This window comes from Sceloporus occidentalis, unplaced genomic scaffold, assembly GCF_023333645.1.
Source record: "Sceloporus occidentalis isolate IW3139 unplaced genomic scaffold, rSceOcc1.0.p SCAF_2, whole genome shotgun sequence".
In the NCBI taxonomy this organism is placed as follows: Eukaryota; Metazoa; Chordata; class Lepidosauria; order Squamata; family Phrynosomatidae; genus Sceloporus; species Sceloporus occidentalis.
This window is the reverse complement of record NW_028316982.1, coordinates 54,762,578-54,784,066: the sequence shown is the minus strand read 5'-3', so window position 1 is coordinate 54,784,066 and position 21,489 is coordinate 54,762,578. Positions and strand designations below refer to the sequence as shown.

The following is a 21,489-nucleotide window of genomic DNA, read 5'->3' as shown; positions in this document are numbered from 1 at the left end:
AAGGGTTTTTTTCCCCAGCCCACTCACATAGAAGGCAAAAATATCCTTCATGTTCTCCATTGTTTCACCAGGTTTTTTCCCACAGGGTAAAATGTCAGTCACCTTTTTGTCTGGGTTTAAATGTATTTTATTTATGGTTAATTGAGCACAGTTAAATACGCCCGTCAAAACTGAGTATACATCCAAACTGAGGAAAGGGTTGTGTATGTGCGTGCACATTCACACAATAGTCTAGGTAGATTAAACATTGAACTGGCACTGAAGTGTCAGCACAATAGAACTTTCTTTTCTTTCTCTCGACTCTGCAACCTCCCATGCTGCTCAAAGGCATACTCCAGAGGGGACCGAGGCCATTGAAGTTTTTGGGTATAAAAAAGGCTGCAATGGGCAGTGGAAATTGCACCTTTTCTGATTTTGCTGATTAAAGCAATAATAATACTACTACTGATGATGATGATGATGATGAATGTGTTATTTTGTAAGACTTATGGTGGAGATGATGGGGAAGACACAGTGGGAATTACATAATAAGTTTAGGAAGCAACATAGTAGCTAGAAATATGGTAGACAGGCAGTGCAATAGTAATCTGTTGATTCATATATTTCCTTTGTTTTAGGTGAACATACTGTATTCCTGTAAAGCTATTTAATAAGACTGCTAAACCTAATAGGTTGCATTATTTTAGGACACACACATGGCCTGGTTTATTAATAGGAGGAGAATGTGGTTTAAAAGTATTAGTGGTTTTGTTGCAGAAAGATTCTGTCAGCCCTTATGTCATAATCATGTAGGTTGATCAAGTTATCTGCTTCTTCTTCAGTTTCTCTGCTGCTCATCACTATAGACCATTGTATTTGCACGAGAGTTTGCACAAAAGAATAAGCAGAGTAGCCCCACGGCTTGTTTAAATAAAGTTTGCATTACTACTAAATGTTTACTTAGTGTTTTTATTTACACAATTTTGATTACTAATTATTTTTAACTGACATTTTCCTTTAGGGACTCTACAAATGAAACTACTGCACATTCAGATGCTGGTAGTGAGCTGGAAGAAACTGAACTGAAGGGGAAAAGAAAACGTGGTCGTCCTGGCAGGCCTCCAGTATGCCAATTATTTTTTTCTTTGTATACATGTTGTTCCTTCTCATTGTCTTAATTTACACATGAAGAATTCTTTATCTCTTAACCAGTATGAAGACTTGTAATGTACACAGTACAGTTGGCATGCAAACAGTAGATGCTAACTTGTTACAGGGATTAATTATCCTTTTTTATTCCCATTTCTGAGAGTACTGCATGTTTCCTCACAGTACCACTGATCTAAGCAGTCTTACCACCATATAAATGTAAATATTTGGTAACATGAGCATGTTATCTGAAGTTTGAAAGAGTTAAAATAGTTTTCTTTTTCCTGATGAATCATTAGTGCTCAGACACTTCATTTGCTTAATTAGTCTAATAAACCTGCTGTGGAAGACCTGATTTTTCAGCTACTGTGAAATACTAGGAAATTAGTATAGCATTCTTGGAGTACTAATAAAATCAACTTTGCAGATAGTATGTTTTTCTCTCTTGCTAATTTCATTCTTGCTACTCTGTTATTTCTTCGTATTTCCTCAGGTGTCATTCCTGTTATCCTCTTAAATGCTCTTTCTGCATAACTTTCTGGTAGTTTTCCCAATATGGGGCCTTTGTGTTAGTCAGATGGGGGAAAAGTTGAAAAATCTGTGCTATTGGTAGAAGAGAAACATACCCCAATGCTTCCTAGGCTCTGGAACACCCTTCCTGTGGAGACTAGGCAAATTCCTTCCTGGTTGTCCTCCCAGCAAATGAAGACTTTTTATTATCATTATTATGATATACGTTTGGAATAGATTCTTTAGAAGGACAGGAATTTCAGTAGTATGCTCTTTTGTTTTTATTTCTTGTCTTTTAGTGGATATATGTCTTAAATTGTTTTTAATTTAATTTAGCGAATTTATTTACTTTTTAACAGTAACATTTTAATGTTTTTACATATATGTAGTTTTTTCTGCATCTGCTTTAAATTTTGTAAATCATGAGCCTGGGCTGTGAAAAAATTGATGCATTTTTTTTAAAGGCTGCTTACCTTCATGGAATATTTGACAAATATCCCCTTCGAGTCCAGCTTATCAGATCTGATAGGTGCAGCTCAGGAGTTCATGGTTTCCATGACCACCATGGGCCTGTCCCAGTTAGTCTCACATCCAACACATTGTGCTGGTAATATACTCGATGTGGTCTTTAGTCCAGATCAGGAATATCTGTGGGCGGAGGTAATTTAAACCTCTGCCCTGTCGTGGACAGACTATTTTCTGGTCAAGGTGGGACTTAGGGCCACTATCCAGACCTCCCCTTGGGGGTGGAGGACCCATTAGAATGGTCTGCCCTTGAAGGCTGATGGAACCCAAAAGGTTCCAGGAAGTCGTAGAGGATTTTATGGTTGGGAATGATAGCAATTCTGTCGACGCCTGGGTTGATACCTGGAATAACAATCTTACCAGGGCTATAAACAGTATCGCTCCTGAGCGTCCTTTCCAGCCTGCTTCAAATAAAAAAAAACATGGTACACAGAAGATCTTCATAAAATGAAGCGGACCGTGCAACAACTAGACCGAAGCTGGTGGAAACATCAACGCTTATCTGACAAGACACGCCATAGAGACTATTTAGATTCCTATGGAGTGGCAATAAATGCAGCAAAGGATTCTTTCTATACTGCACGTATTGCATCTGCAGAGTCTCGTCCAGCAGAGCTGTTTAGGGTGGTTAAAGAGTTAACCCAGTTGCCTCCCACACTAAACTTACTATTGGAACCAACTAAAGCCTGCTCTGACATTTTAATGACTTTTTTGTGGACAAAATCTCTCAGAGAATGGCCGATCTGGATGCGGGCATTATAATAAAAACAGAAAGCGAGGTGTCCAGTGACTCTGTGGACTTTGTTAGACTGGATTATTTAGAGTTTGTAAATACCGATGAAGTCTATAAGATTCTTGTAAGTGTCAGGAAGACAACATGCCCCCTCGATCCTTGCCCATCCTGGTTGACCACCCAGGGAGGGGATGCAACAAAAGCACTATTATAATTTATAATAAATGCATCCTTCAGGGAGGGAAGATTTCCATCAAAATTAAAGCAAGCAGTTGTTAGACCACTTTTGAAAAAACTCTCCCTGGATCCTCTGGTGAGAAATAATTACAGTCCGGTCTCTCTTTTACCATTCTTGGGCAATGTGATCGAGAATTCCAGGCTGTCTTGGATGAATCTGATTATCTGGACCCATTTCAAACTGGCTTCAGATCAGGTATGGGGTTGAGACTGCCATGGTTGCCTTAGTTGATGATCTCCTTCTGGGCATCAACAGGGGAAGTGTGATCCTGTTGGTGCTCTTGAACATCTCAGCGGCCTTTGATACCATTGACCACGGTATCCTTCTGGAACTCCTGAGGGAATTGCAGGTTCCGCTTTGCGGTAGTTCTGTTCCTACCTCTCAGGCAGATTCCAGATGGTGATGCTGGGGGACAGCTGCTCCTCGAAAAGAGAGCTGACATCTGGTGTTCCTCAGGGCGCCATTCTGTCCCCCATGCCGTTTAACATTTACATGAAGCCGCTGGGTGAGATCATCTGGAAACATGGGGCACGGTGTTATCAGTACGCTGATGACACCCAGATGTCACCTCTCCTCTGGATGCCTGTCTTAGGTCAGTAATGGGCTGGATGAGGGAAAACAAACTTAAGTTGAATCCAGAGAAAATGGAGGTACTTGTGATAGGTACCCTAGGTCTGGGGAAGGAGATTTGTCAACCAGTCCTGGATGGGGTTACACTCATCACTACAGCTGTCATCTCAAGTAGATGAGATGGCCAGGAGTGCTTGATACCAGCTTAGGTTGATACGCCAACTGCGCCCCTACTTGGACCAAAAGGACCCTGAAACAGTGGCACACGGCACTGGTAATCTCATCTAGATTTCTGTAATGCGTTCTACTTGGGGCTACCCTTGTACCAGGTTCGGAAGCTTCAACTGATTCAAAATGCAGCAGCCAGATTCGTCTTATTACCACCTTAGATGCCTTTAAGATCCCCTCCCCCCATCATGATGGTGTATGATTTGATGTTTGGAGTTTTTAACGCACTAATAGGGATGTATAATTCAGTATTAGTATTTTATTGATTACTTAAACTGTATTGTATTATTTTAATGTTGTAATCCCGCTTCAATCCTTGGAAGAGGTGGGACATACAGTATAAATTGTTGTTGTTGTTGTTATTATTATTTTAAAATGTAATTTGAGCCAAGGCAGTTCTTTGTGTTAGCATTGTTAATGGCTATTTCAAGGTTTATATTTTTGGCTGTTACATGTTAGACTTGTGGTAAGTAACAGCTAAAATGTTAATATTTGGACTATCTATGTGTCTCATTTCATCTTATGTGCGTGAGACCCTTCTCACTTGTGGCCTGGATTTGCCCCAAAGGGTTTGCCAGTTGCTTATCGAAGGTTTCCTTGCCCCTCCTGGCTGCTAGTTCATCCCTTAATGATACATAAGTTCCCTCTACATGCACAGCTGATCTAGTTTTGTTTTGTTGAAATTTCAGAGAATAGCAAAACTTATTAAGTTTTTGGCTTTTGGTTCACTACTGTAAGCAGTATCTTGGCACTGCATTAGTTAAAGATGGCACAGATTATCACTTCATTGTTGGTTTATGACAGATATCTGTGTGAGAATTCAAGACTTAAGACCTTAAATTGCTGTGCTCATTATGGAAGGAAAAGCAATTTCTTCTTCGTGGTCTCTGCGAATCATACAAATGGGTTTCACTGCGCCTGCGCAGTGCTGTTTGGAAACTTCTGGAATCACTGGGCAAAGTTTACTTTGCAACATATAGAAACTTTTTGGCGGTAACTCCGCCCACCCGTTATAAGGCCCCTGCCTTCCCGCTCTTTCCCCAGTTCCTTTTTTCCGCCGCGCTAGCTGCTTCAGGGAACTTCGCTCGCTTTAGCTTGCATTTGGAATCACTTTCGCTTTTGACCTCGGACCGTTTCTTGACCATTCTTTGTCTCCCGCCCCTGGTAACTTCGAACTCTCAGACTGTTGACCTCGTTTTCTGGACTTTCCCTTTCAACTTGTCGACCTCGGAAAATGCCTGCTCCATTTAAGAAGTGTGATGTTTGCGGGGGCAAGGTGCCCATCCAGGACCCGCACTCCTCCTGCCTCCTCTGCTTGGGCAAGGAACATGAAACGAAGGCTTGCCCGCTCTGCAAGTCCCTCTCATCCCAGGCTCGCAAGAACCGTGAGTCCCGGCTGACCTCGGCCATTGCTCTGGGCAAGGTTCAGGAGGGAGGCCCCCGTCCATCGTCGGCTCCTCCGGCCCCACCGCCTGCCTCATCTTCCCGGGCAAGTGTGTCCAGCGTGGTGTCTGCCCCGCCGATGTCAGGATCGTCCACCACCACCGATGTGGCCCGTGATTCACAAAAACCCAGTGCCACCGACAAGCCCTCCAAGCACCCCCACAAGCAATCAGGGTCTGAGGGTACCGAGCCCAGAGAAAAATCCGGGAGGAAGCCGTCCCCGGAGGGCTCACGCGCGAAGGATCGCGCGGAGACCTCGTTGGTCCCGACTCCATCCTCCAAGGCGTCGTCGAAGTCATCTCGACATGCCTCCAAGCTGCCCGAGACGGGGGCGTCCTCTTCAGGAAAGGCTGCACCGGTGGAAAAGGTGAAGACATCTAAGCCTCAATCCACGGGAGCCGTCGTCCTGCTGGACCTGCCGGACAACCCTTTCTTCCCCCCCCGAGGATCGGGCCGAGACACCACGGTCGTCCAAGAAGAGGCACCACAAGGAGGCAACGGAAGGCTCCGCACCAAAGAGGTCTAAGCCCTCCAAGGACCACACCGGGTCAGAGGTTTCCTCCAAGGGAAAGGAGTGTGCTTCCCACAAGCAACGCTCCCCGACAAAGAAGGCTCCAGCACCAGCCTCTTCGCGCCCTGATGGCTCGTCCACTTCGCATGCGGCCGCTCTCCTGGACACACCTCTGCCGTCGACGGTCGACTTTGCCCGCGCCGATGAGTTAGCAGCTGAGCTCCCTCGGAGATTGTCACCTTCGCCTTCCATCCACTCGGAGGTCGACGAACCGATGGAGAGGGACACTGACATGTTTTTTGACCCCGAATCCGGGAGATACTACATGTCAGTGCCGAGGGAGACTGCCTTCAGGGAGTTCACCCGGCTCAACCTGCGCCTGGTGGCCCCCCAAGATGACGATCCTGCTCCTTCCCATGCGACGGCCTCAGCCTCTGCACCACGCCGTTCCCCGATGGAGCCACCGGCCCTGCAGATCCCGGAGTGTTTAGCAACTCGAGTCAGGGTCCCAGACATCCCGCTTACTTCAGACACCGACTCCGAGGGGGAGCCCTTGCTGCCGTCGGGGGAGCCCTGGGACGACGACGACACCTCTGTCCAGGCGTCTCCGCAGTGGATGCACCACCTGGAGCCTTCCTCCCTGACGGATGATGTGCGCTCCTTCAACGAGCACATCATTAAGATGGCAAGGGCCCTGGACATTGAGCTCTCCTATCCCGAGGAGGAGGCTCGGGATCCTGTGGAACGTCGGGTGCATGGCCGGGTGCCCACGCCTCCCTCCATCCCGCTGCTGCCCTCCCTTGAGTCCATTGTCCGGAGGTCGTGGGATGCGCCAGCTTCCCTCATCGGATTGTCCAGGAAGATCGAGTCCCTCTACCGGATCTCCCCGTCGAATTGCTCTTGGTTGGCCGAACACCCCAAGCAGAACTCGGCGAGTGTAGAGGGGGCTCAGCAGGGCTTTGTCCCCAAGCAGGCAACTTCCCCAGTCGACCGGGAAGCTAAGAAGGTTGATGGTCTGGCCAAGAAGGCCTACTCGGCGGCAGCCCTCGCAGTCAAGGCCATCAACTATAACGCCTGCATGGGGGCGTACATCCAGACCCTCATGGAGGGGATCTCGCCACTCGGCCCGGACGTCCCAGACGAAACCCAGCGACGCCTGGTAGAGATCCGTGATGAGGCCCATTCGATCGGCAGCTGGCTCATCACTGCCTCCAGAAACGTGTCTGACTGTGCGGGACGGGCGATGTCGGCTTCGTTGGCTCTGTGCCGGCATGCGTGGCTGAGGGGTTCGGACCTCAATGCCAACGTCAAGTCAGCCATAGAGGACATGCCCCTGGATGGTAGCGGCCTCTTCCACGCCGAGACCAACGAGCGCTTGAACCACAAGTTCAGAATGAAGGCTGCGGTGAAGAAGCACGGGATGTCATCGGCTCCCATCTTGCCCTTCAGAAAGAGGCAGCGCTCGTGGCAGCCGCAAGGTCAGTCACAGGGGACCTTCCCACAAGACCGGCAACCTCAGCAGCAGGGCTCCCAGAGATGCCGGTACCCCTCTCAGTCCTCCTCCTCCTCTAGCCGTCGCAACTTTCCTTCCCGGTACCGAAAGTCCCGCCGGCAGGACACCGACCAGGGGAAGAAGAGAGCCTGAACGGTTGCAGCGCGCTTCGTCTCTCCTTCCTTTTTCTTTTTGGACATTTTAAGGCCCTTTGTCACCACCTGGGCCTCTATTACTACGGACTCGTGGGTTCTCAACATCGTCCGTAGGGGTTATGCCCTCGAGTTCCAAGAGCTCCCCCCAACCGGAACCTTCATGTCCACTCACCCCTCGGACACCCTTCTCGACGAAGTGCGCACTTTGGTGGACAAGGGGGCAGTCTCCCCTTTACCACCCGAGCAATGCTCCAGGGCCTTTTTCTCCAGGTACTTCACGGTATCGAAGGCGGATGGGGGCATCAGACCCATCTTGGACTTGAGGGAGCTGAACTTTTTCCTCGAATACTGCCGGTTCCGGATGGTAACCTTGGCTTCTATTCTGCCGCTTCTCCACCAGGGCCTGTGGTTCGCGACGGTCGACTTGAAGGATGCCTACTTCCACATCGGAATTCGGGAGTCCCACCGGAGATTCCTCGCCTTCGCCGTTGGCTCCACCGCGTACCACTACAACGTGCTCCCCTTTGGCCTTGCCATGGCTCCGAGGGTCTTCACGAAGTGCATGGCACCGGTGGTGGCATACCTTCATCAGAAGGGCTACAGAGTCTTCCCGTACCTGGACGACTGGTTGTTTGCCGCCGACTCACAGCACGAGCTCCGAGAGGCAGTCTCATTCGCCTTGCACCTTTTGGACTCCCTCGGACTGGTCGTCAACGAAGAGAAGTCCCACTTCACTCCGACCAGACAGGCCAAGTTCATCGGAGCCATCCTCGACTCCGAAAGATGCTCCGCCTTCCTCCCTCTGGACCGTCTCCAGGCGTTGGTGGCATCGCTGAGGCCTTGCATCTCTCACAGAAGGGTGAGGGCCAGAGACGTCCAAGTGGCTCTGGGCCACATGGCATCAACGACGTTCATGACACCGTGGGCAAGGCTTCGCCTCCGACCACTGCAGTCCTGGTTCCTCTCAGTCTTCTCTCAGATGGAGGACCCTCCGTCCAAGTGGCTCACGGTACCGAGACCGGTGGCCGCTTCACTGAGATGGTGGTTGGACAGCCGCAACTTCTGCATCGGGATGCCCTTCCATCAACCTCAGCCTCAATTGACTTTGACAACCGACGCTTCCGTGGAGGGCTGGGGTGCCCACCTGCTCGGACCTGGTTGTCAAGGACAAGTGGTCGGCCCAGGACAAGTATCTCCACATCAATGCTTTGGAGATGCTCGCAGTTGAGAAGGCTTTGAGGGCATTCGAATTCGCTGTCGCAGGCAAGGTGGTCCTCCTGAGGACGGACAACACCACCGTGATGTATTACATCAACAAACAGGGAGGCACCAGATCCAAGACCCTGCTCGAGATTACTCTTCGCATTTGGGACTGGTGCATCCAGAGACAGGTGCTCCTCCAGGCGATTCACCTTCCGGGAGAGGACAACGAGTTGGCGGACCGCCTAAGCAGATCCCCTTCAGTGTGCCACGAGTGGAGGCTCCATCCAGAGATGGTCAGCAACCTGTTCGATCGGTGGGGAACCCCCCAAGTCGACCTCTTCGCGACCGAATGGAACAGCCACTGTCCCCAGTTCTGCTCCAGGAGGCGAACGGACGGATCCCTCGGAGACGCGTTCGCCTTCCCTTGGTCGGGAGAGCTGCTCTACGCCTTCCCTCCCTTCCCTCTCATCATCAGGGTGGTGTCCAAGATTGCAACGGACCGTTCGGATGCGATCCTGATCACTCCGTGGTGGCCGAGACAGCCCTGGTTCGCATCCCTTCTCCACCTCTCCAAGAGATGCTTCCTCCGCCTCGACTTCCGTCCGGACCTGCTGTCGATCCAGGACGGCCGGATTCTGCACCCGGACATCGAGAGCCTGCCGCTGGTGGCCTGGAGAATCCAGCCCTAGCCGCACTGCCGGACGCGGTGAGGACGGTGATCCTGGCTGCACAGAAGCCATCCACCCAGCGGTCCTATGCCCTGAAGTGGAGGCGGTTTAGCCTCTTCCTTGATTGAAAGGGCTTGTCTCCTGCTCAAGTTTCCACTCCAGTGGTGCTGGAGTTTTTGATGGCTTTGTTGGATGAGGGGTTGTGCCTCACATCCATCAAGTGCTACCTCTCTGCCATTTGTTCCAGGTACCAGTTTGGGGGTAGGGCTTCCTTCTTTAGGGACCCCCTGGTGAAGGGGTTCCTGAAGGGATGTGCCAACCTGTACCCTCCTGTGTCGGTACCGACCCCGGCTTGGAGCTTGGAGGCGGTGCTGGCCGCGCTCCAATCCAAGCCCTTTGAACCGATGGCCACAGCGGACTTGAGACTACTGACTTGGAAAACTGCCTTTCTTGTGGCCATCACCTCTGCCCACCGTGAGGGCGAACTCTGTGCCTTGCGGAGGGACCAGCCCTTCCTGAGGTTTCACAAGGACAAGGTGGTCCTTCGGACAGACATTACTTTTTTGCCTAAGGTTGTGTTTGCTTTCCACATGTGCCAGGACATTGTGTTGCCTACCCTCGCTTCCAATCCGACCTCGGATGCGGAGCGAAGCCTGCACTCTCTTGATGTCAGGAGAGCGCTGGCATTTTACCTGGATAGAACTGCTGCCTCCAGTCGGTCCGAGAGACGTTTCCAATGCTACTCGGAACCGAAGAAGGGGTTGCCCGTGTCTGCGCAGAGGTTTTCCAAATGGGTGGCTGGTACCGTCCACCTCTGCTATGAACTGTCGGGCAAACCTCTCCCTGGCAGGGTTTGGTCCCACTCCACGAGAGCAGTATCAGCATCCTCTGCATTCCTGTCGGGCATTCCCTTGGAGGATGTCTGTAAGGCTGCTGTCTGGTCCCAGCCATTGACTTTTATAAAGCACTATAGGCTGGACACCAGAGCCATCTGAGACGCAGCTTTCGGGAGGGCTGTGTTGGTTTCAGGGTTGCATTGATTGCAATACTGATGGTTTGTGTTTTCAGTGTTTATGTACATAATGCCACCGTTTTACATTCTGTTGAATGTGGGTTTGCACAATTCCAATGGGACTGGTCTTGCATGACCTTTGATCCCCTTCTCAGGTTTTGCAATGTTATTGCTGTGTTGAGTATGTGCATGAACAAAAAGACTGACTCTTTTTATGGTTCAAGGTGTTTATTGTTGCAATAAATATACCCTTGGTTTACCATAGCTTTGGTTTCAGGACACTCCCTCCGCCGCTTACCTAAGCTTGTCAGTGTAAACCCATTTGTATGATTCACAGAGACCACGAAGAAGAAGGACAGGTTGCTCACCTGTAACAGTATTTCTTCGAGTGGTCATCTGCGAATACATACAAATCCCACCCGTCCATCCCCTCAGTGTCCTGCTCTTATTGGCTCTTTCCATCGCCTGCTTGGCGGAAAAATTGCGGAACTGGGGAAAGAGCGGGAAGGCAGGGGCCTTATAACGGGTGGGCGGAGTTACCGCCAAAAAGTTTCTATATGTTGCAAAGTAAACTTTGCCCAGTGATTCCAGAAGTTTCCGAACAGCACTGCGCAGGCGCAGTGAAACCCATTTGTATGTATTCACAGATGACCACTTGAAGAAATACTGTTACAGGTGAGCAACCTGTCCTTCTATTAACGTCCGTATACATCCTTCAACCCATATTCATTCCATTCCATGAACTCTGTTCCAATATGGAAGGTGAAATATATTCAAAATATGAAGTCGAAGACTTTCACAGCCTGCATCCATAGTTTTCTGGGCCATGTGGCCACGTTCTGGAAGAATGTATTCCTGACACTTAGCCTGTATTTATGGCTGGCGTCTTCAGAAAGTGGTGGCATGGAAGTGTGTGGTGTATATATACTTGTGTGATCCTTGATTGGGAGGAAGTGATTTACATGTTAATCTGTGTGTTGGTCTGTTGTTGAATGGCAAGGCCTCAGGGTGGGATGATATGTAGGAGAATATGTGTGTCTATTTGATTAACAATTAATTAGCAGTTAGTAAAACACCAAAAATCAAGACTCAGTACATGCAAATGAACACCACCCAGGATCAGGGGATTTCCCCGCAGACAATGAATTGCTAATTAAATAGATTAGACACACATATCCTCCAGTGCATTTGTCCCCGTTAGGGCAAATGCACTGAGGTCCTCCCCCTCCCTCCCTCCCTCCCTCCCTCTTCAAGGCTTCTGCCCTGGGCTTGGCTTTGGGGGCAGTTCAGAGGTGGAGGCTGGAGCTGGTGCCAAGGCTTGTGTCTCGGAGGCCCCTAGAGGCCCAACACCCGGGACAGAACATCCAAGCTCTGAGTCTCAAGCCTCGGGCCTGGCTCTGGCTCCCTCCAGCTGATGGGGCTCCAGCCTCTGCCTCAGAATTGCCCTGGAAGCCAAGCCTGGGGCAGAAGCCTCAAGGGGGGGAGGGGAGAAAGGAAGGAAGGAGAGTGGGGGGATGGAAGGAGGGAGGGAGGGAGGATTTCAGTCCAGTTGTCCCCAATGCGATGTGGCACGTTGGGGACAATGCAAGCTTGCCGTCTATGGATACTCAAACCCGCAGATGGCAAGTCCACAAACACCAAGGTCACACTGTATATAATTGGCTATACTTGGGATACCCTCCCCCATGTGGTGGATTTTTTTTTAATTTCATTTCTAATAATTGAGAAATTTAAAACAAGCAGTATGAAGGTTTTATACACATTTTGTACCAAATTTTCCTATTAAACATGGAAGTATATTTTCAGTTTTGGAATAGACTTCACACTCCCTTTTTCAAGCAAAAGATACACAAATCTTGTACACACACGCTTTAAGTTTTCTTCATTTAATCAGGGACAACAAGTACCATATTTCGTCTCCTGTGTATATAGTTTCCTCCCCCAGCATTCAGCATTCTTCTTTGTGGTCTCTGCAAATCATACAGGTGGGTTATTCTGCGCCTGCACAGCAATTTCGGATCCTACTGGAATCGCTAGGGAAGAATTTTTGGTGGTAGCTCCACCCACCCTCTATATAGGCTCAGTATCTTCCCGCCCTTTCTCAGTTCCTTTTGTCCATTGCGTGAACCTCACAAGGGACCTTGCTTGGAATTCGCTCCTTCTTTTGCTTTTGACCACATTTTGGCTTTGACTTCTCTTTGGATATTGATTTGGACTTGTTTTGGACTCTGATTAATGGTATTTTCCAGCTTGTTTGACCATTCTCTCGTCTCATCCTTCAGCTTTTGACGATGTCCTCGCACTCTTTCAAAAGATGCATCGAGTGCAGAGGAAAGATTCCCAGCCAGGACGGCCATTCTATGTGCCTCCTTTGCTTGGGCGAGGGTCACAGTGTCTCTACATGCCCTCACTGCAAGGCCTTTACACCACAGGCCAGGAAGAACAGGGAGATTCGCCTTTGCTCTTTGCTCTATGCGCAAATTTTGAGGCCTCCTGCTTATTCTAAGGTCACTCCCAAGGCTCCTTCTGCCGAGGGCATACATTCCGCTGAGGTTCCGCAGTCTCCCATCATGGAGAAACGCAAAGCTACCGATGATTAGGGATCCAGGCAGCTGCCCTCCCCTAAGTGGAAAAAGTCCTCCGACGGCTCCAAGTCTGATAAAAACAAGCATAAGTCTTCTAAGGACAAGGGCAAAGACTCTTCGCATCATAAGGACAAAAAGTCTCTTCAACGTCTGCATGCGTCCTTCCAATCCTGGTTTCTCACCGTCTTCAATCCGACCTATGACCACCCACAAAAATGGATCACCATTCCAAGGCCGGTGGCTTGCTCCCTCCATTGGTGGCTTGACCCACAGAACGCCTGCATGGACATGCCCTTCCTGCCTCATCAGCCCCAGGTCACACTCACTGTGGACACTTCCACCACCGGATGCAACCACCTCTCTGTCAACGGGAGATGGTCTCCAGAAGAACTCTGCTACCTAGCGGTCCGGAAAGCCCTGAAGGCCTTTGAAACCTTGCTTTGGGACCAGGTAGTCTTGCTTCTCACCAACAATACGATGGTGATGTACTACATCAACAAGCAAGGAGGTACCAGATCTTCCACCCTCCTCGCTCTCACCCTCAAGATTTGGAACTGGTGCATCCTCAGACACATCATCATGCAAGCCATCCATCTTCCAGGGGAGGAGAATGTCAGGGATGATGGGAGTTGTTGCTCTTCACCTCAGGCTGTAACTCACCACCTTGTTAATGAAGCTGAGCTGACCTGCTTTGGTCAGTGGTTATTGCTTTCTCCCAAAGCAGCAGAGTTTTCTGAGAATAGGCTGAAGGCCCTGACAATCTTCTCCAAGCCTTCTCACTCTTCTTCTTCAGATGTCTCCAAACACCATCAGGATTCTTCTGGTTCTTGTATCTTCACTCAAGACACCAACACAACTCAGTAGTCTTAGATAAAAGATCTACTTTATTCTACTATATACAGTTACTATCTCTATATGCCCAACAATCCACAATATCTCTGCACTCTACCAATACTCCTCAACTACCCACAAGTTACATTAGCAAAACTGGCAATTATTATAGCAAATGTTTGTTACCACCCACTAGACAGTTACCACCCAGTGGGTGTGTACATTCACAATGATTGGTTGACTTTTGTTCATCCCATACTCAAGTCCAATCCATGAACATCATCTGATCACCTTGTACATGTAACAAGTCTCAGGTGTTACCAATGTACATTCCTTAATTTTGTCCTTGGCTCCCAAGACTTCTAAATTATATCATCCTTTACACCTGTGTGATTTCTTAATTGTTCATGCTTAGTCATTCTGACTCTCACATACATATTTTATTTCTATAACTGCATGTCCCATGTTGCATTTCCTTGACAGAGAATGTGCTTGCAGACAGACTGAGCAGGGCTCCAGACTTTTGTCACGAGTGACAACTCAACCCTTACGTCATATTCCATTTGTTCTCCCTCTGGGGAACTCCGGACATCGACCTGTTTGCCTCTCATCTGAACTTCCAATGCATTCAGTTCTGTTCCAGGACTCCTTCCGACCAGTCGTTAGGAGACGCTTTCCTCTTCCACTGGTCGGACAAGATGGTCTATGCATTTCCTCCCTTTCTTCTCATCACAAGGGTGATATCCAAGCTCCGAACAGACCGCTCGGACGCAATCCTTGTCACCCTGTGGTGGCCGAGACAGCTGTGGTTGCGCCTCTCTCCACCTCTCCAACAACCAGTTTTGGTCGCTGCCTCTCCTTCCCGACCTCCTGACCCTCCAAAACGGTCAGGTTCATCACCGCAGAGGCCTTGTCGCCTGGAGGATCCGACCTTGAACTGTCTCTCAGCCCTGGTTCGGAAGGTCATCTTGGCTTCCCATAAGCCTTCCACTCAGCGCTCCTACTCCCTCGAGTGGAACAAATTCCTGTCCTTTCTGACTGACAGGGGACTATCTTCCTCAGAGGTCGATGTCCCCATTGTTCTCGAGTTCCTCAGCTCTCTCTTTGGGTCTGACATTTCCATCTCCCCGTTGAGATGCTACCTTGCGGCAATCTGTGCCCACTTCCATACTTCCTCTGCCTTCCTGTCTAGCATCCCCTTGGAGGACATTTGTAAGGCTGCAGTCTGGTCACAATTGCTGACCTTTATCAAGCATTACAGACTTGATACCAGACAACCTCGTGAGGCAGCCTTTGGCAGAGCTTTGCTTCTTTCTGCAACACATTGAGGTTAGTTGACAACTATTAAATGACACGCAATCACACTGTTTTTCCTGGTTAATAAATAGCTTTATTTATTGCCAGGACACACCCTCCTCTGGGATAAATTCAGTTTATCAGTCTAACCCATTTGTGTGATTCGCAGAGATCACAAAGAAGAAGGGCAGGTTGCTTATATGTAACTGTAGTTCTTCGAGTGGTCATCTGCGAATCCACACAAATCCTGTCCATCCTCCTCTCTGTCATGTCCTGCTTCTCTGCTCTTATGGTGGACTGTTTGAACTGAGAAAGGGCAGGAAGACACTGAGCCTATATAGAGGGTGGGCAGAGCTACCACCAAAAAGTCTTCCCTAGCGATTCCAGTAGGATCCGAAATTGCTGCACAGGCACAGAATAACCCATTTGTGTGGATTCGCAGATGACCACTCAAAGAACTACAGTTACATACAGGTAAGCATCCGGTCCTTTTGGACTGTGTATGAAATTCACAGTATGAATAGGTCTCTCGGCCATATGATAGTACTCAGACTATTTCAAAACGTCACTGAAGTTCAGGAATCTTAACATATTAAAAATACACTGATCTGCAACTGTATTATGAAGTAGAGCTTTCCTTTAATCTTGGGTATACTTTCATTAAAGGAGCTCTTCCCAATTCTGTTTTGAGGTGCTTTACATCTGTTATTTAGTGAACAGCAGGGAATAACAAGATATGGAGCTTCATCCTGGGAATGTGTGTGTGAGAGAGAGAGAGAGAGAGAGAGAGAGAGAAACAGAAGCAAGGCTAGCCAGTTCATTTATAAACTAGAAATTGCAGCAGCTGGCCTTTAGTAAAATTCATAGATAAGGGAGGAATACAAGTGTACATTAGAAAGTACTGATTTTAGTTTATGTTGGTAATTAAGCAACATGAACCTTGAAGACTTTGGTAGCAAATATGGCATGAGAATTGAAGATTGAAGTAATCCATAACAGTTTAGGTGGAATGAAGAAACTGACAAGACATCTCCTGTCTTCTTTCTTTACTGTCCATTTCTTACATCCACACATGGTAACAGGGGAAACAGTGGTTTGTACGATTCTGACTTGATAGCCACTCTCCTTATTCTTAATCTTCTTCTGATTTCCTTTCCTGACTGCAGTTCCCATTTTATCAATGTTTAATCCTAGGTATGAGAACTCTTTTACTATTTCTATTCCTTAATTGTCTAGGTTGAATTTGTCTAGCTTCTCCATTGTCATTATTTTTGTTTTCTTTATGCTCAACAGTAGCCTGACTTTGCATTTTCTTCCTTGATCTTTCTTAGTAGTTGTTCCAGGTCTAGGAGGTTTTCTGCTAGTATTATGGTGTCATCTGCATATCATATTCCTCCTATTTTCACTCCTCCTTCTCCTCCTGTGTCCAAGCCTGCTTTCTTTACAATATGTTCTGCATATAAGTTAAACAGGTAGAGTGATAAGATGCAGCTTTGTCTGACCCCTTTGCCAATTGGGAACCATGCTGTTTCTCCGTGTTCTGTTCTGACAGTAGCATCTTGTCCTGAGTACAGATTTCTCCTTAGGACTGTTATATGTGTTGGCACTCCCATGTCTTTAACTGAGTATAGAGCCAGAATAATTTGACACACCTTTGAAAGCTACTGCTGCAAAACAGCACGTTGTTGATGCTTTATAAACAGAACGGAAGTTTCCTGTTCAGCCACTAGCTGAGTACAACATCTCCGTAATGTAAGCCTGAAATGGAAATAGCTACTGTGCAAATGTTCTTTTCTCAGAGTTACTGAAAGAGGAAATGAAAAAAGTGTATATTTGCTTGTTTCATCTGAATCGTTCACAAGTGTGAAAATAAATATTTTAACATCAAGCCTTGTTCAAAGTGATAATCATCTGAAACTACTTGAGAAACGTGGAATGAGACACAGCAGTAAAATTACATATTGGGATGTCAGTTATGCTTTAGTGAATTCAGCAGTTTTTAGTAGGATTGCATAATTTATTCTCACTTCTGATATGGAAATGTTAAATCATAGAGCAAAATTTGGGCCTTTGACAAGTGTTGTGAAAAGATGGCAGTAAGGGAACTACAGTAGATAGGATGAGTTGTGAGTTCAAAGAAATGAGGAGAAGAGAGATATTTGGAAGATATTAAGTCTTAGGAGGGCTGAATAGGCTGTTGCTATCTGTGAGTATCTGAAAGCATTGAATGCTTACCGAAATGTTGACTGCTTAAAAGCTCTAATAAGTCTAAACCTGCCCTTATATGAACACACTAGAAGTACCATTTAAAAATGTCACTTTCTTGGTAGTTTACAAGAAAGAAAAATGTATATGTTAAGCATAATTTTAAAAATTATCTTATTTTGTTATGCTAAAATACAGAATAAATGGCACAGTCCTTGCATATGTCATAGATATATATGCAGTTGTAAATACTGTCAGATATGCACACTAAACGCTCTGCTGCCACCATTCTGTGAGAGGCTTTCCTCAGATAAATAATATACAAGAGGAATATCTTTTTTAGGGTTTGTCACCAGGGATTTGGATAAAATAGAAGACAACAGGAGGAAAGAATGAAATCTCCAGCTAAGCATTAAAAATAATACTCCAGCTGAAAAATAAAAATTCATTACACTCTTTACAAAGTAACACATTTAGATCTTGGAACCTAAACTGTGCCAAGAGCACAAGGGCTGATAGACATATAATTAAATTATTGTAAGCCACCTTGGATCTCTTTTTGGGGAAAAGGCAGGATATAAATCCCTTAAATACTAATAAAATAACAATAAATATAAGTGTTTGAGGAGAAAAAGCTAGTGATAGGATGGTTACTTATCCATTGTCAAAAAAGTGCATAGGTTTGCTTTTTAAAAATATATATGCTAATTTCTTTGTATAGCTGCAAATGTAAAAAATGATTGCTGGACACAAACTAGTAAAATAATAAGTATCAGTTGGAAAGGAATCTTGTAGCATCTTTGAGACTAACTGAGAGAAAGAAAGAAGTTGGTAGCATAGATTCTCATACACCTAAGCCCACAAAAGCTTATGTTACCAACTTTTCTTTTTTTCCATCAGACAAGCTGCTGCCCCACTTGACACCGCTTTAACTGTCATGCCTCATTGCTATGAAATCCCGGGATTTGTAGTTTGTCGTGGCACCAGAGCTCTCTGATAAAGAAAGCTAAATATCTCACAAAACTACAAACTCCAAAATTCCACAGCATTGAGTCATGCCAGTTAAAGCAGTGTCAAACTTCACTAATTCTGCAGTGTAGATATCACCAGAGGTCCAAAATACATTGCAGAAATAATCCAGTTTGAGACTGCTTTAGCCACCCTGGCTCAGTGCTAGGGAATCCTGAGCGTTGTAGTTTATTGTGACACCAGAGCTCTCGGATGGAGAAGGCTAAATGTCTCACAAAACTAGAGTTCCAACAGTTACCTAGTATTGAGCAAGGGTTGATAAAGCGGTCTCAGACTGGATTATTTCTGCAGTGTGTTTTGAACGTTAGTCTCAAAAATGCCACAAGATGCTTTTGCATACTGATCCAGACTAACATGTCTATGTCTTTGAAAAATATGTCTCAGTTAATGAGTAAAACCCAATAACCTACACTCCTGTTCAAATCTCTGCTAACTGTTGATAGGAAGTTTCAGGACCCCTTCCTTCTTTTCTTACAGTTTTCATCTTTAAGAAGGATAGTCTTTCAACTAGAGCATGTCTTCAAATAAAAGTCATTGGCATCTTATTGGGTGGTGTGTGTGTGTGTGTGCGTGCACACACACATACACACACAAAGTGTTGCTCAATATTTAAATGCTTAGAGCATTGTTGGATTGCAGTAGAATTGTGTGAACTGAAGAGTGAGCTGAAATTGAACAATATATGTTTCACCTAATGTCCTGCTGTCAACAAACTCTTGATAAAACTCCTAAAATGTTAGGTTTTCTGAGGAGCCTTTCTTTAAAACACACACACACACAAACCAATCCCTCACTTAAAATTAAGTGCTTTGATGTTATTTCCATTTAGCTGTCATTGAGAAATCTGTTACTTTAGATTCATTACCAGGCTTACACTGTTTGTAGCCCACCAAGCTGAATAGAGTCTGACAGCCATGTGTTCTATCCTGCTGGATGCATGACAGAGCCTTTGAATTCACAGTTCCAGTCAAGCTGCATCAATAGAAGGTTTATCAGATGTTGGCTTTAGGCTGAGAGATTGGGATATACTGTACATTTCTTTGTATTTCCTGACCTTAGTGATAATTCCACTGTTTCCCCAAATGTGGTCAACTTACTGACAGCCAGAGCACATCACTTCTACATAATGGTTCACCAAACTCCCCCCCCTTCAAAAACAAACAAACAGCTTAAGTGATTTACTGTCCCCATACATTAAATCATAGAATCATAGAGTTGGAAGAGACTGCAAGGGTCATTCAGTCCAACCCCTTGCCATACAGGAAATTGAAATCGAAGCATCCCCGATAAATGGCCATCCAGCCTCTGTTTAAAGACCTCTAAGAAAGGTGACTCCACTATACTCTGATTTATATATTAAATTATGGATGGAGTTGTACTCTCTCTGGAAGATCAGGTTTGTGGCTTGGGAGTCAGTACTGCTCCTGGAAAGCCAGATTACTGCAGTTACCAGGAGCATTTTTTCCTGGTTTGGGTTGGTGTGCGAGCGCACCACTTCTTGGGGAAGGCCACAGTGTTTCATGTTACCTCCAAATTAGATTACTGTAATGAGCTCTATGTGGGGCTGCCCTTTAAAAGTGTTCAGAATCTTCACTTAGTACAAAATGCAGCAGCCAGAGTGGTGTCAGGTGTGAATTTTAGAGGCCATATAACACTTTTCTTGCAAGAACTGCATTGGCCTCCAGTGTGACTCTGAGTTCAGTTCACCAGACTATCTGAAAGACTACCTCCTCCCATATGGGCCTGACAGATATGTGAGGTCTTCAAAGTAGACCCTCTTGCATGTCCCAAAACATTATGAAGTTAGGTTTGTGAATACAAATAACAAGTCTTTTCCTATAGCAGTGCCTCAACTGTGGAACTCTCTATGTAAGGAAGTTAGGCTGGTCCCAACTGTTAAGCTTCTGGTGAGCAGCCAAAAGATTGCTCTTCAACATGGAATCCAGTGTTTGGAATTTCTGTTTTAAAACTGGATCCTATGATTTTTTAGACTCCTTTTAGGAGTTATAAAAGAGTATTTTAATGTGTTTTTAAAATGTTTTTATTTCTGCATTGCTTTAATTGGTTTTTAATTATTTATCATCTCTGGAGCCCTTGTGGGTTGGGAGATGATACAGAAATACTTTTAACAACAACAATATTACTTTAGTTTGAAAAACAATCCACCACATTTTGAACATTCTTATTATGACTATTTGTCTCAATTCTACCTGGTAAGTGGGTGAAATTTGGGTGAATTGGCCAAGATCCTGTTTGGAAATGGCAGAGCACAATGTTCTGCCAGCATATTGATGGATAAGGCAATTGTGGAAGGGAACCTCTTGTGCATCCCTGGATACCCACATGGATGGTAAGTGGACTTAAGGAGAGACAGACCTGCGTGTGACACTGTCCAGCCACTACAGTGGGAACTTGGTATCCATGGGGAATCTGTTCCGGACACACACATACACACAAACCACTGATACCAAAAACCATGGGACCTCAAGTCCCATTGTCCCCAATGGCAGTGTGTGCATGGACTGTTATTGGGGGCAATGGGAGCTGTTCCTAATGGTGGTGTGGCCACATGCATGCCGGCCGTGGATGCTGAAATCTGCAGATGGCAAGTCCACGGATAACGAGTCCCCACTGTATTTTACAGCTTAGCAAAATGGCTGTGCACTGAACTACTAGATACTTTCTTGTGAAACATCTATCCACTTATGCTGACATAACCTAGACACACATACATGGTCATTAACTAGCTTTAAATCACCAAGAAAATTTTGGCCATTGTTTACAAAATGTACTTACATTGTTGATAAGTGTAATTCTTCGTGAATTCTACAACAAAACATCACAAAATGTCTCATCTTCATTGTGCATTAGGGCTAAAAATGTTCTGTCCTGTTCTTGTGTCTCTGCTTTTAGGCTATACAGTTGTCCCTCTATTTTCGCGGACTTTGAGTCTGCGGTTTCGATCCGCGGGCCAGCAAGCTGAGCGGGTTAAAATAGCATGCGTGGCGCCCACAGACATTCAAGCCAATGGGGCTTGAATATCTACAAATTTCCATTTTCCAAAACAGATCCCCTGTAAAAATGGAGGGATGACTGTATTTTATATTTTGGTTTAAGGTTTGATAAG

At 46.3% G+C, this 21,489-nt stretch overlaps 1 protein-coding gene across 5 annotated transcripts in view; it reads left to right on the top strand.

Moving 5' to 3' along the window:
• STAG1 (STAG1 cohesin complex component) overlaps positions 1 to 21,489 on the top strand; it is a 195,302-nt gene that overhangs the window by 75,011 nt on the left and 98,802 nt on the right. For all 5 annotated transcript variants that reach the window (XM_089509442.1, XM_089509441.1, XM_089509445.1 and 2 more), the window contains exon 3: positions 1,001 to 1,103. In XM_089509442.1, coding sequence (XP_089365568.1) covers positions 1,001 to 1,103 — 103 coding nt within the window. The remainder of the gene's footprint in view (positions 1 to 1,000; positions 1,104 to 21,489) is intronic.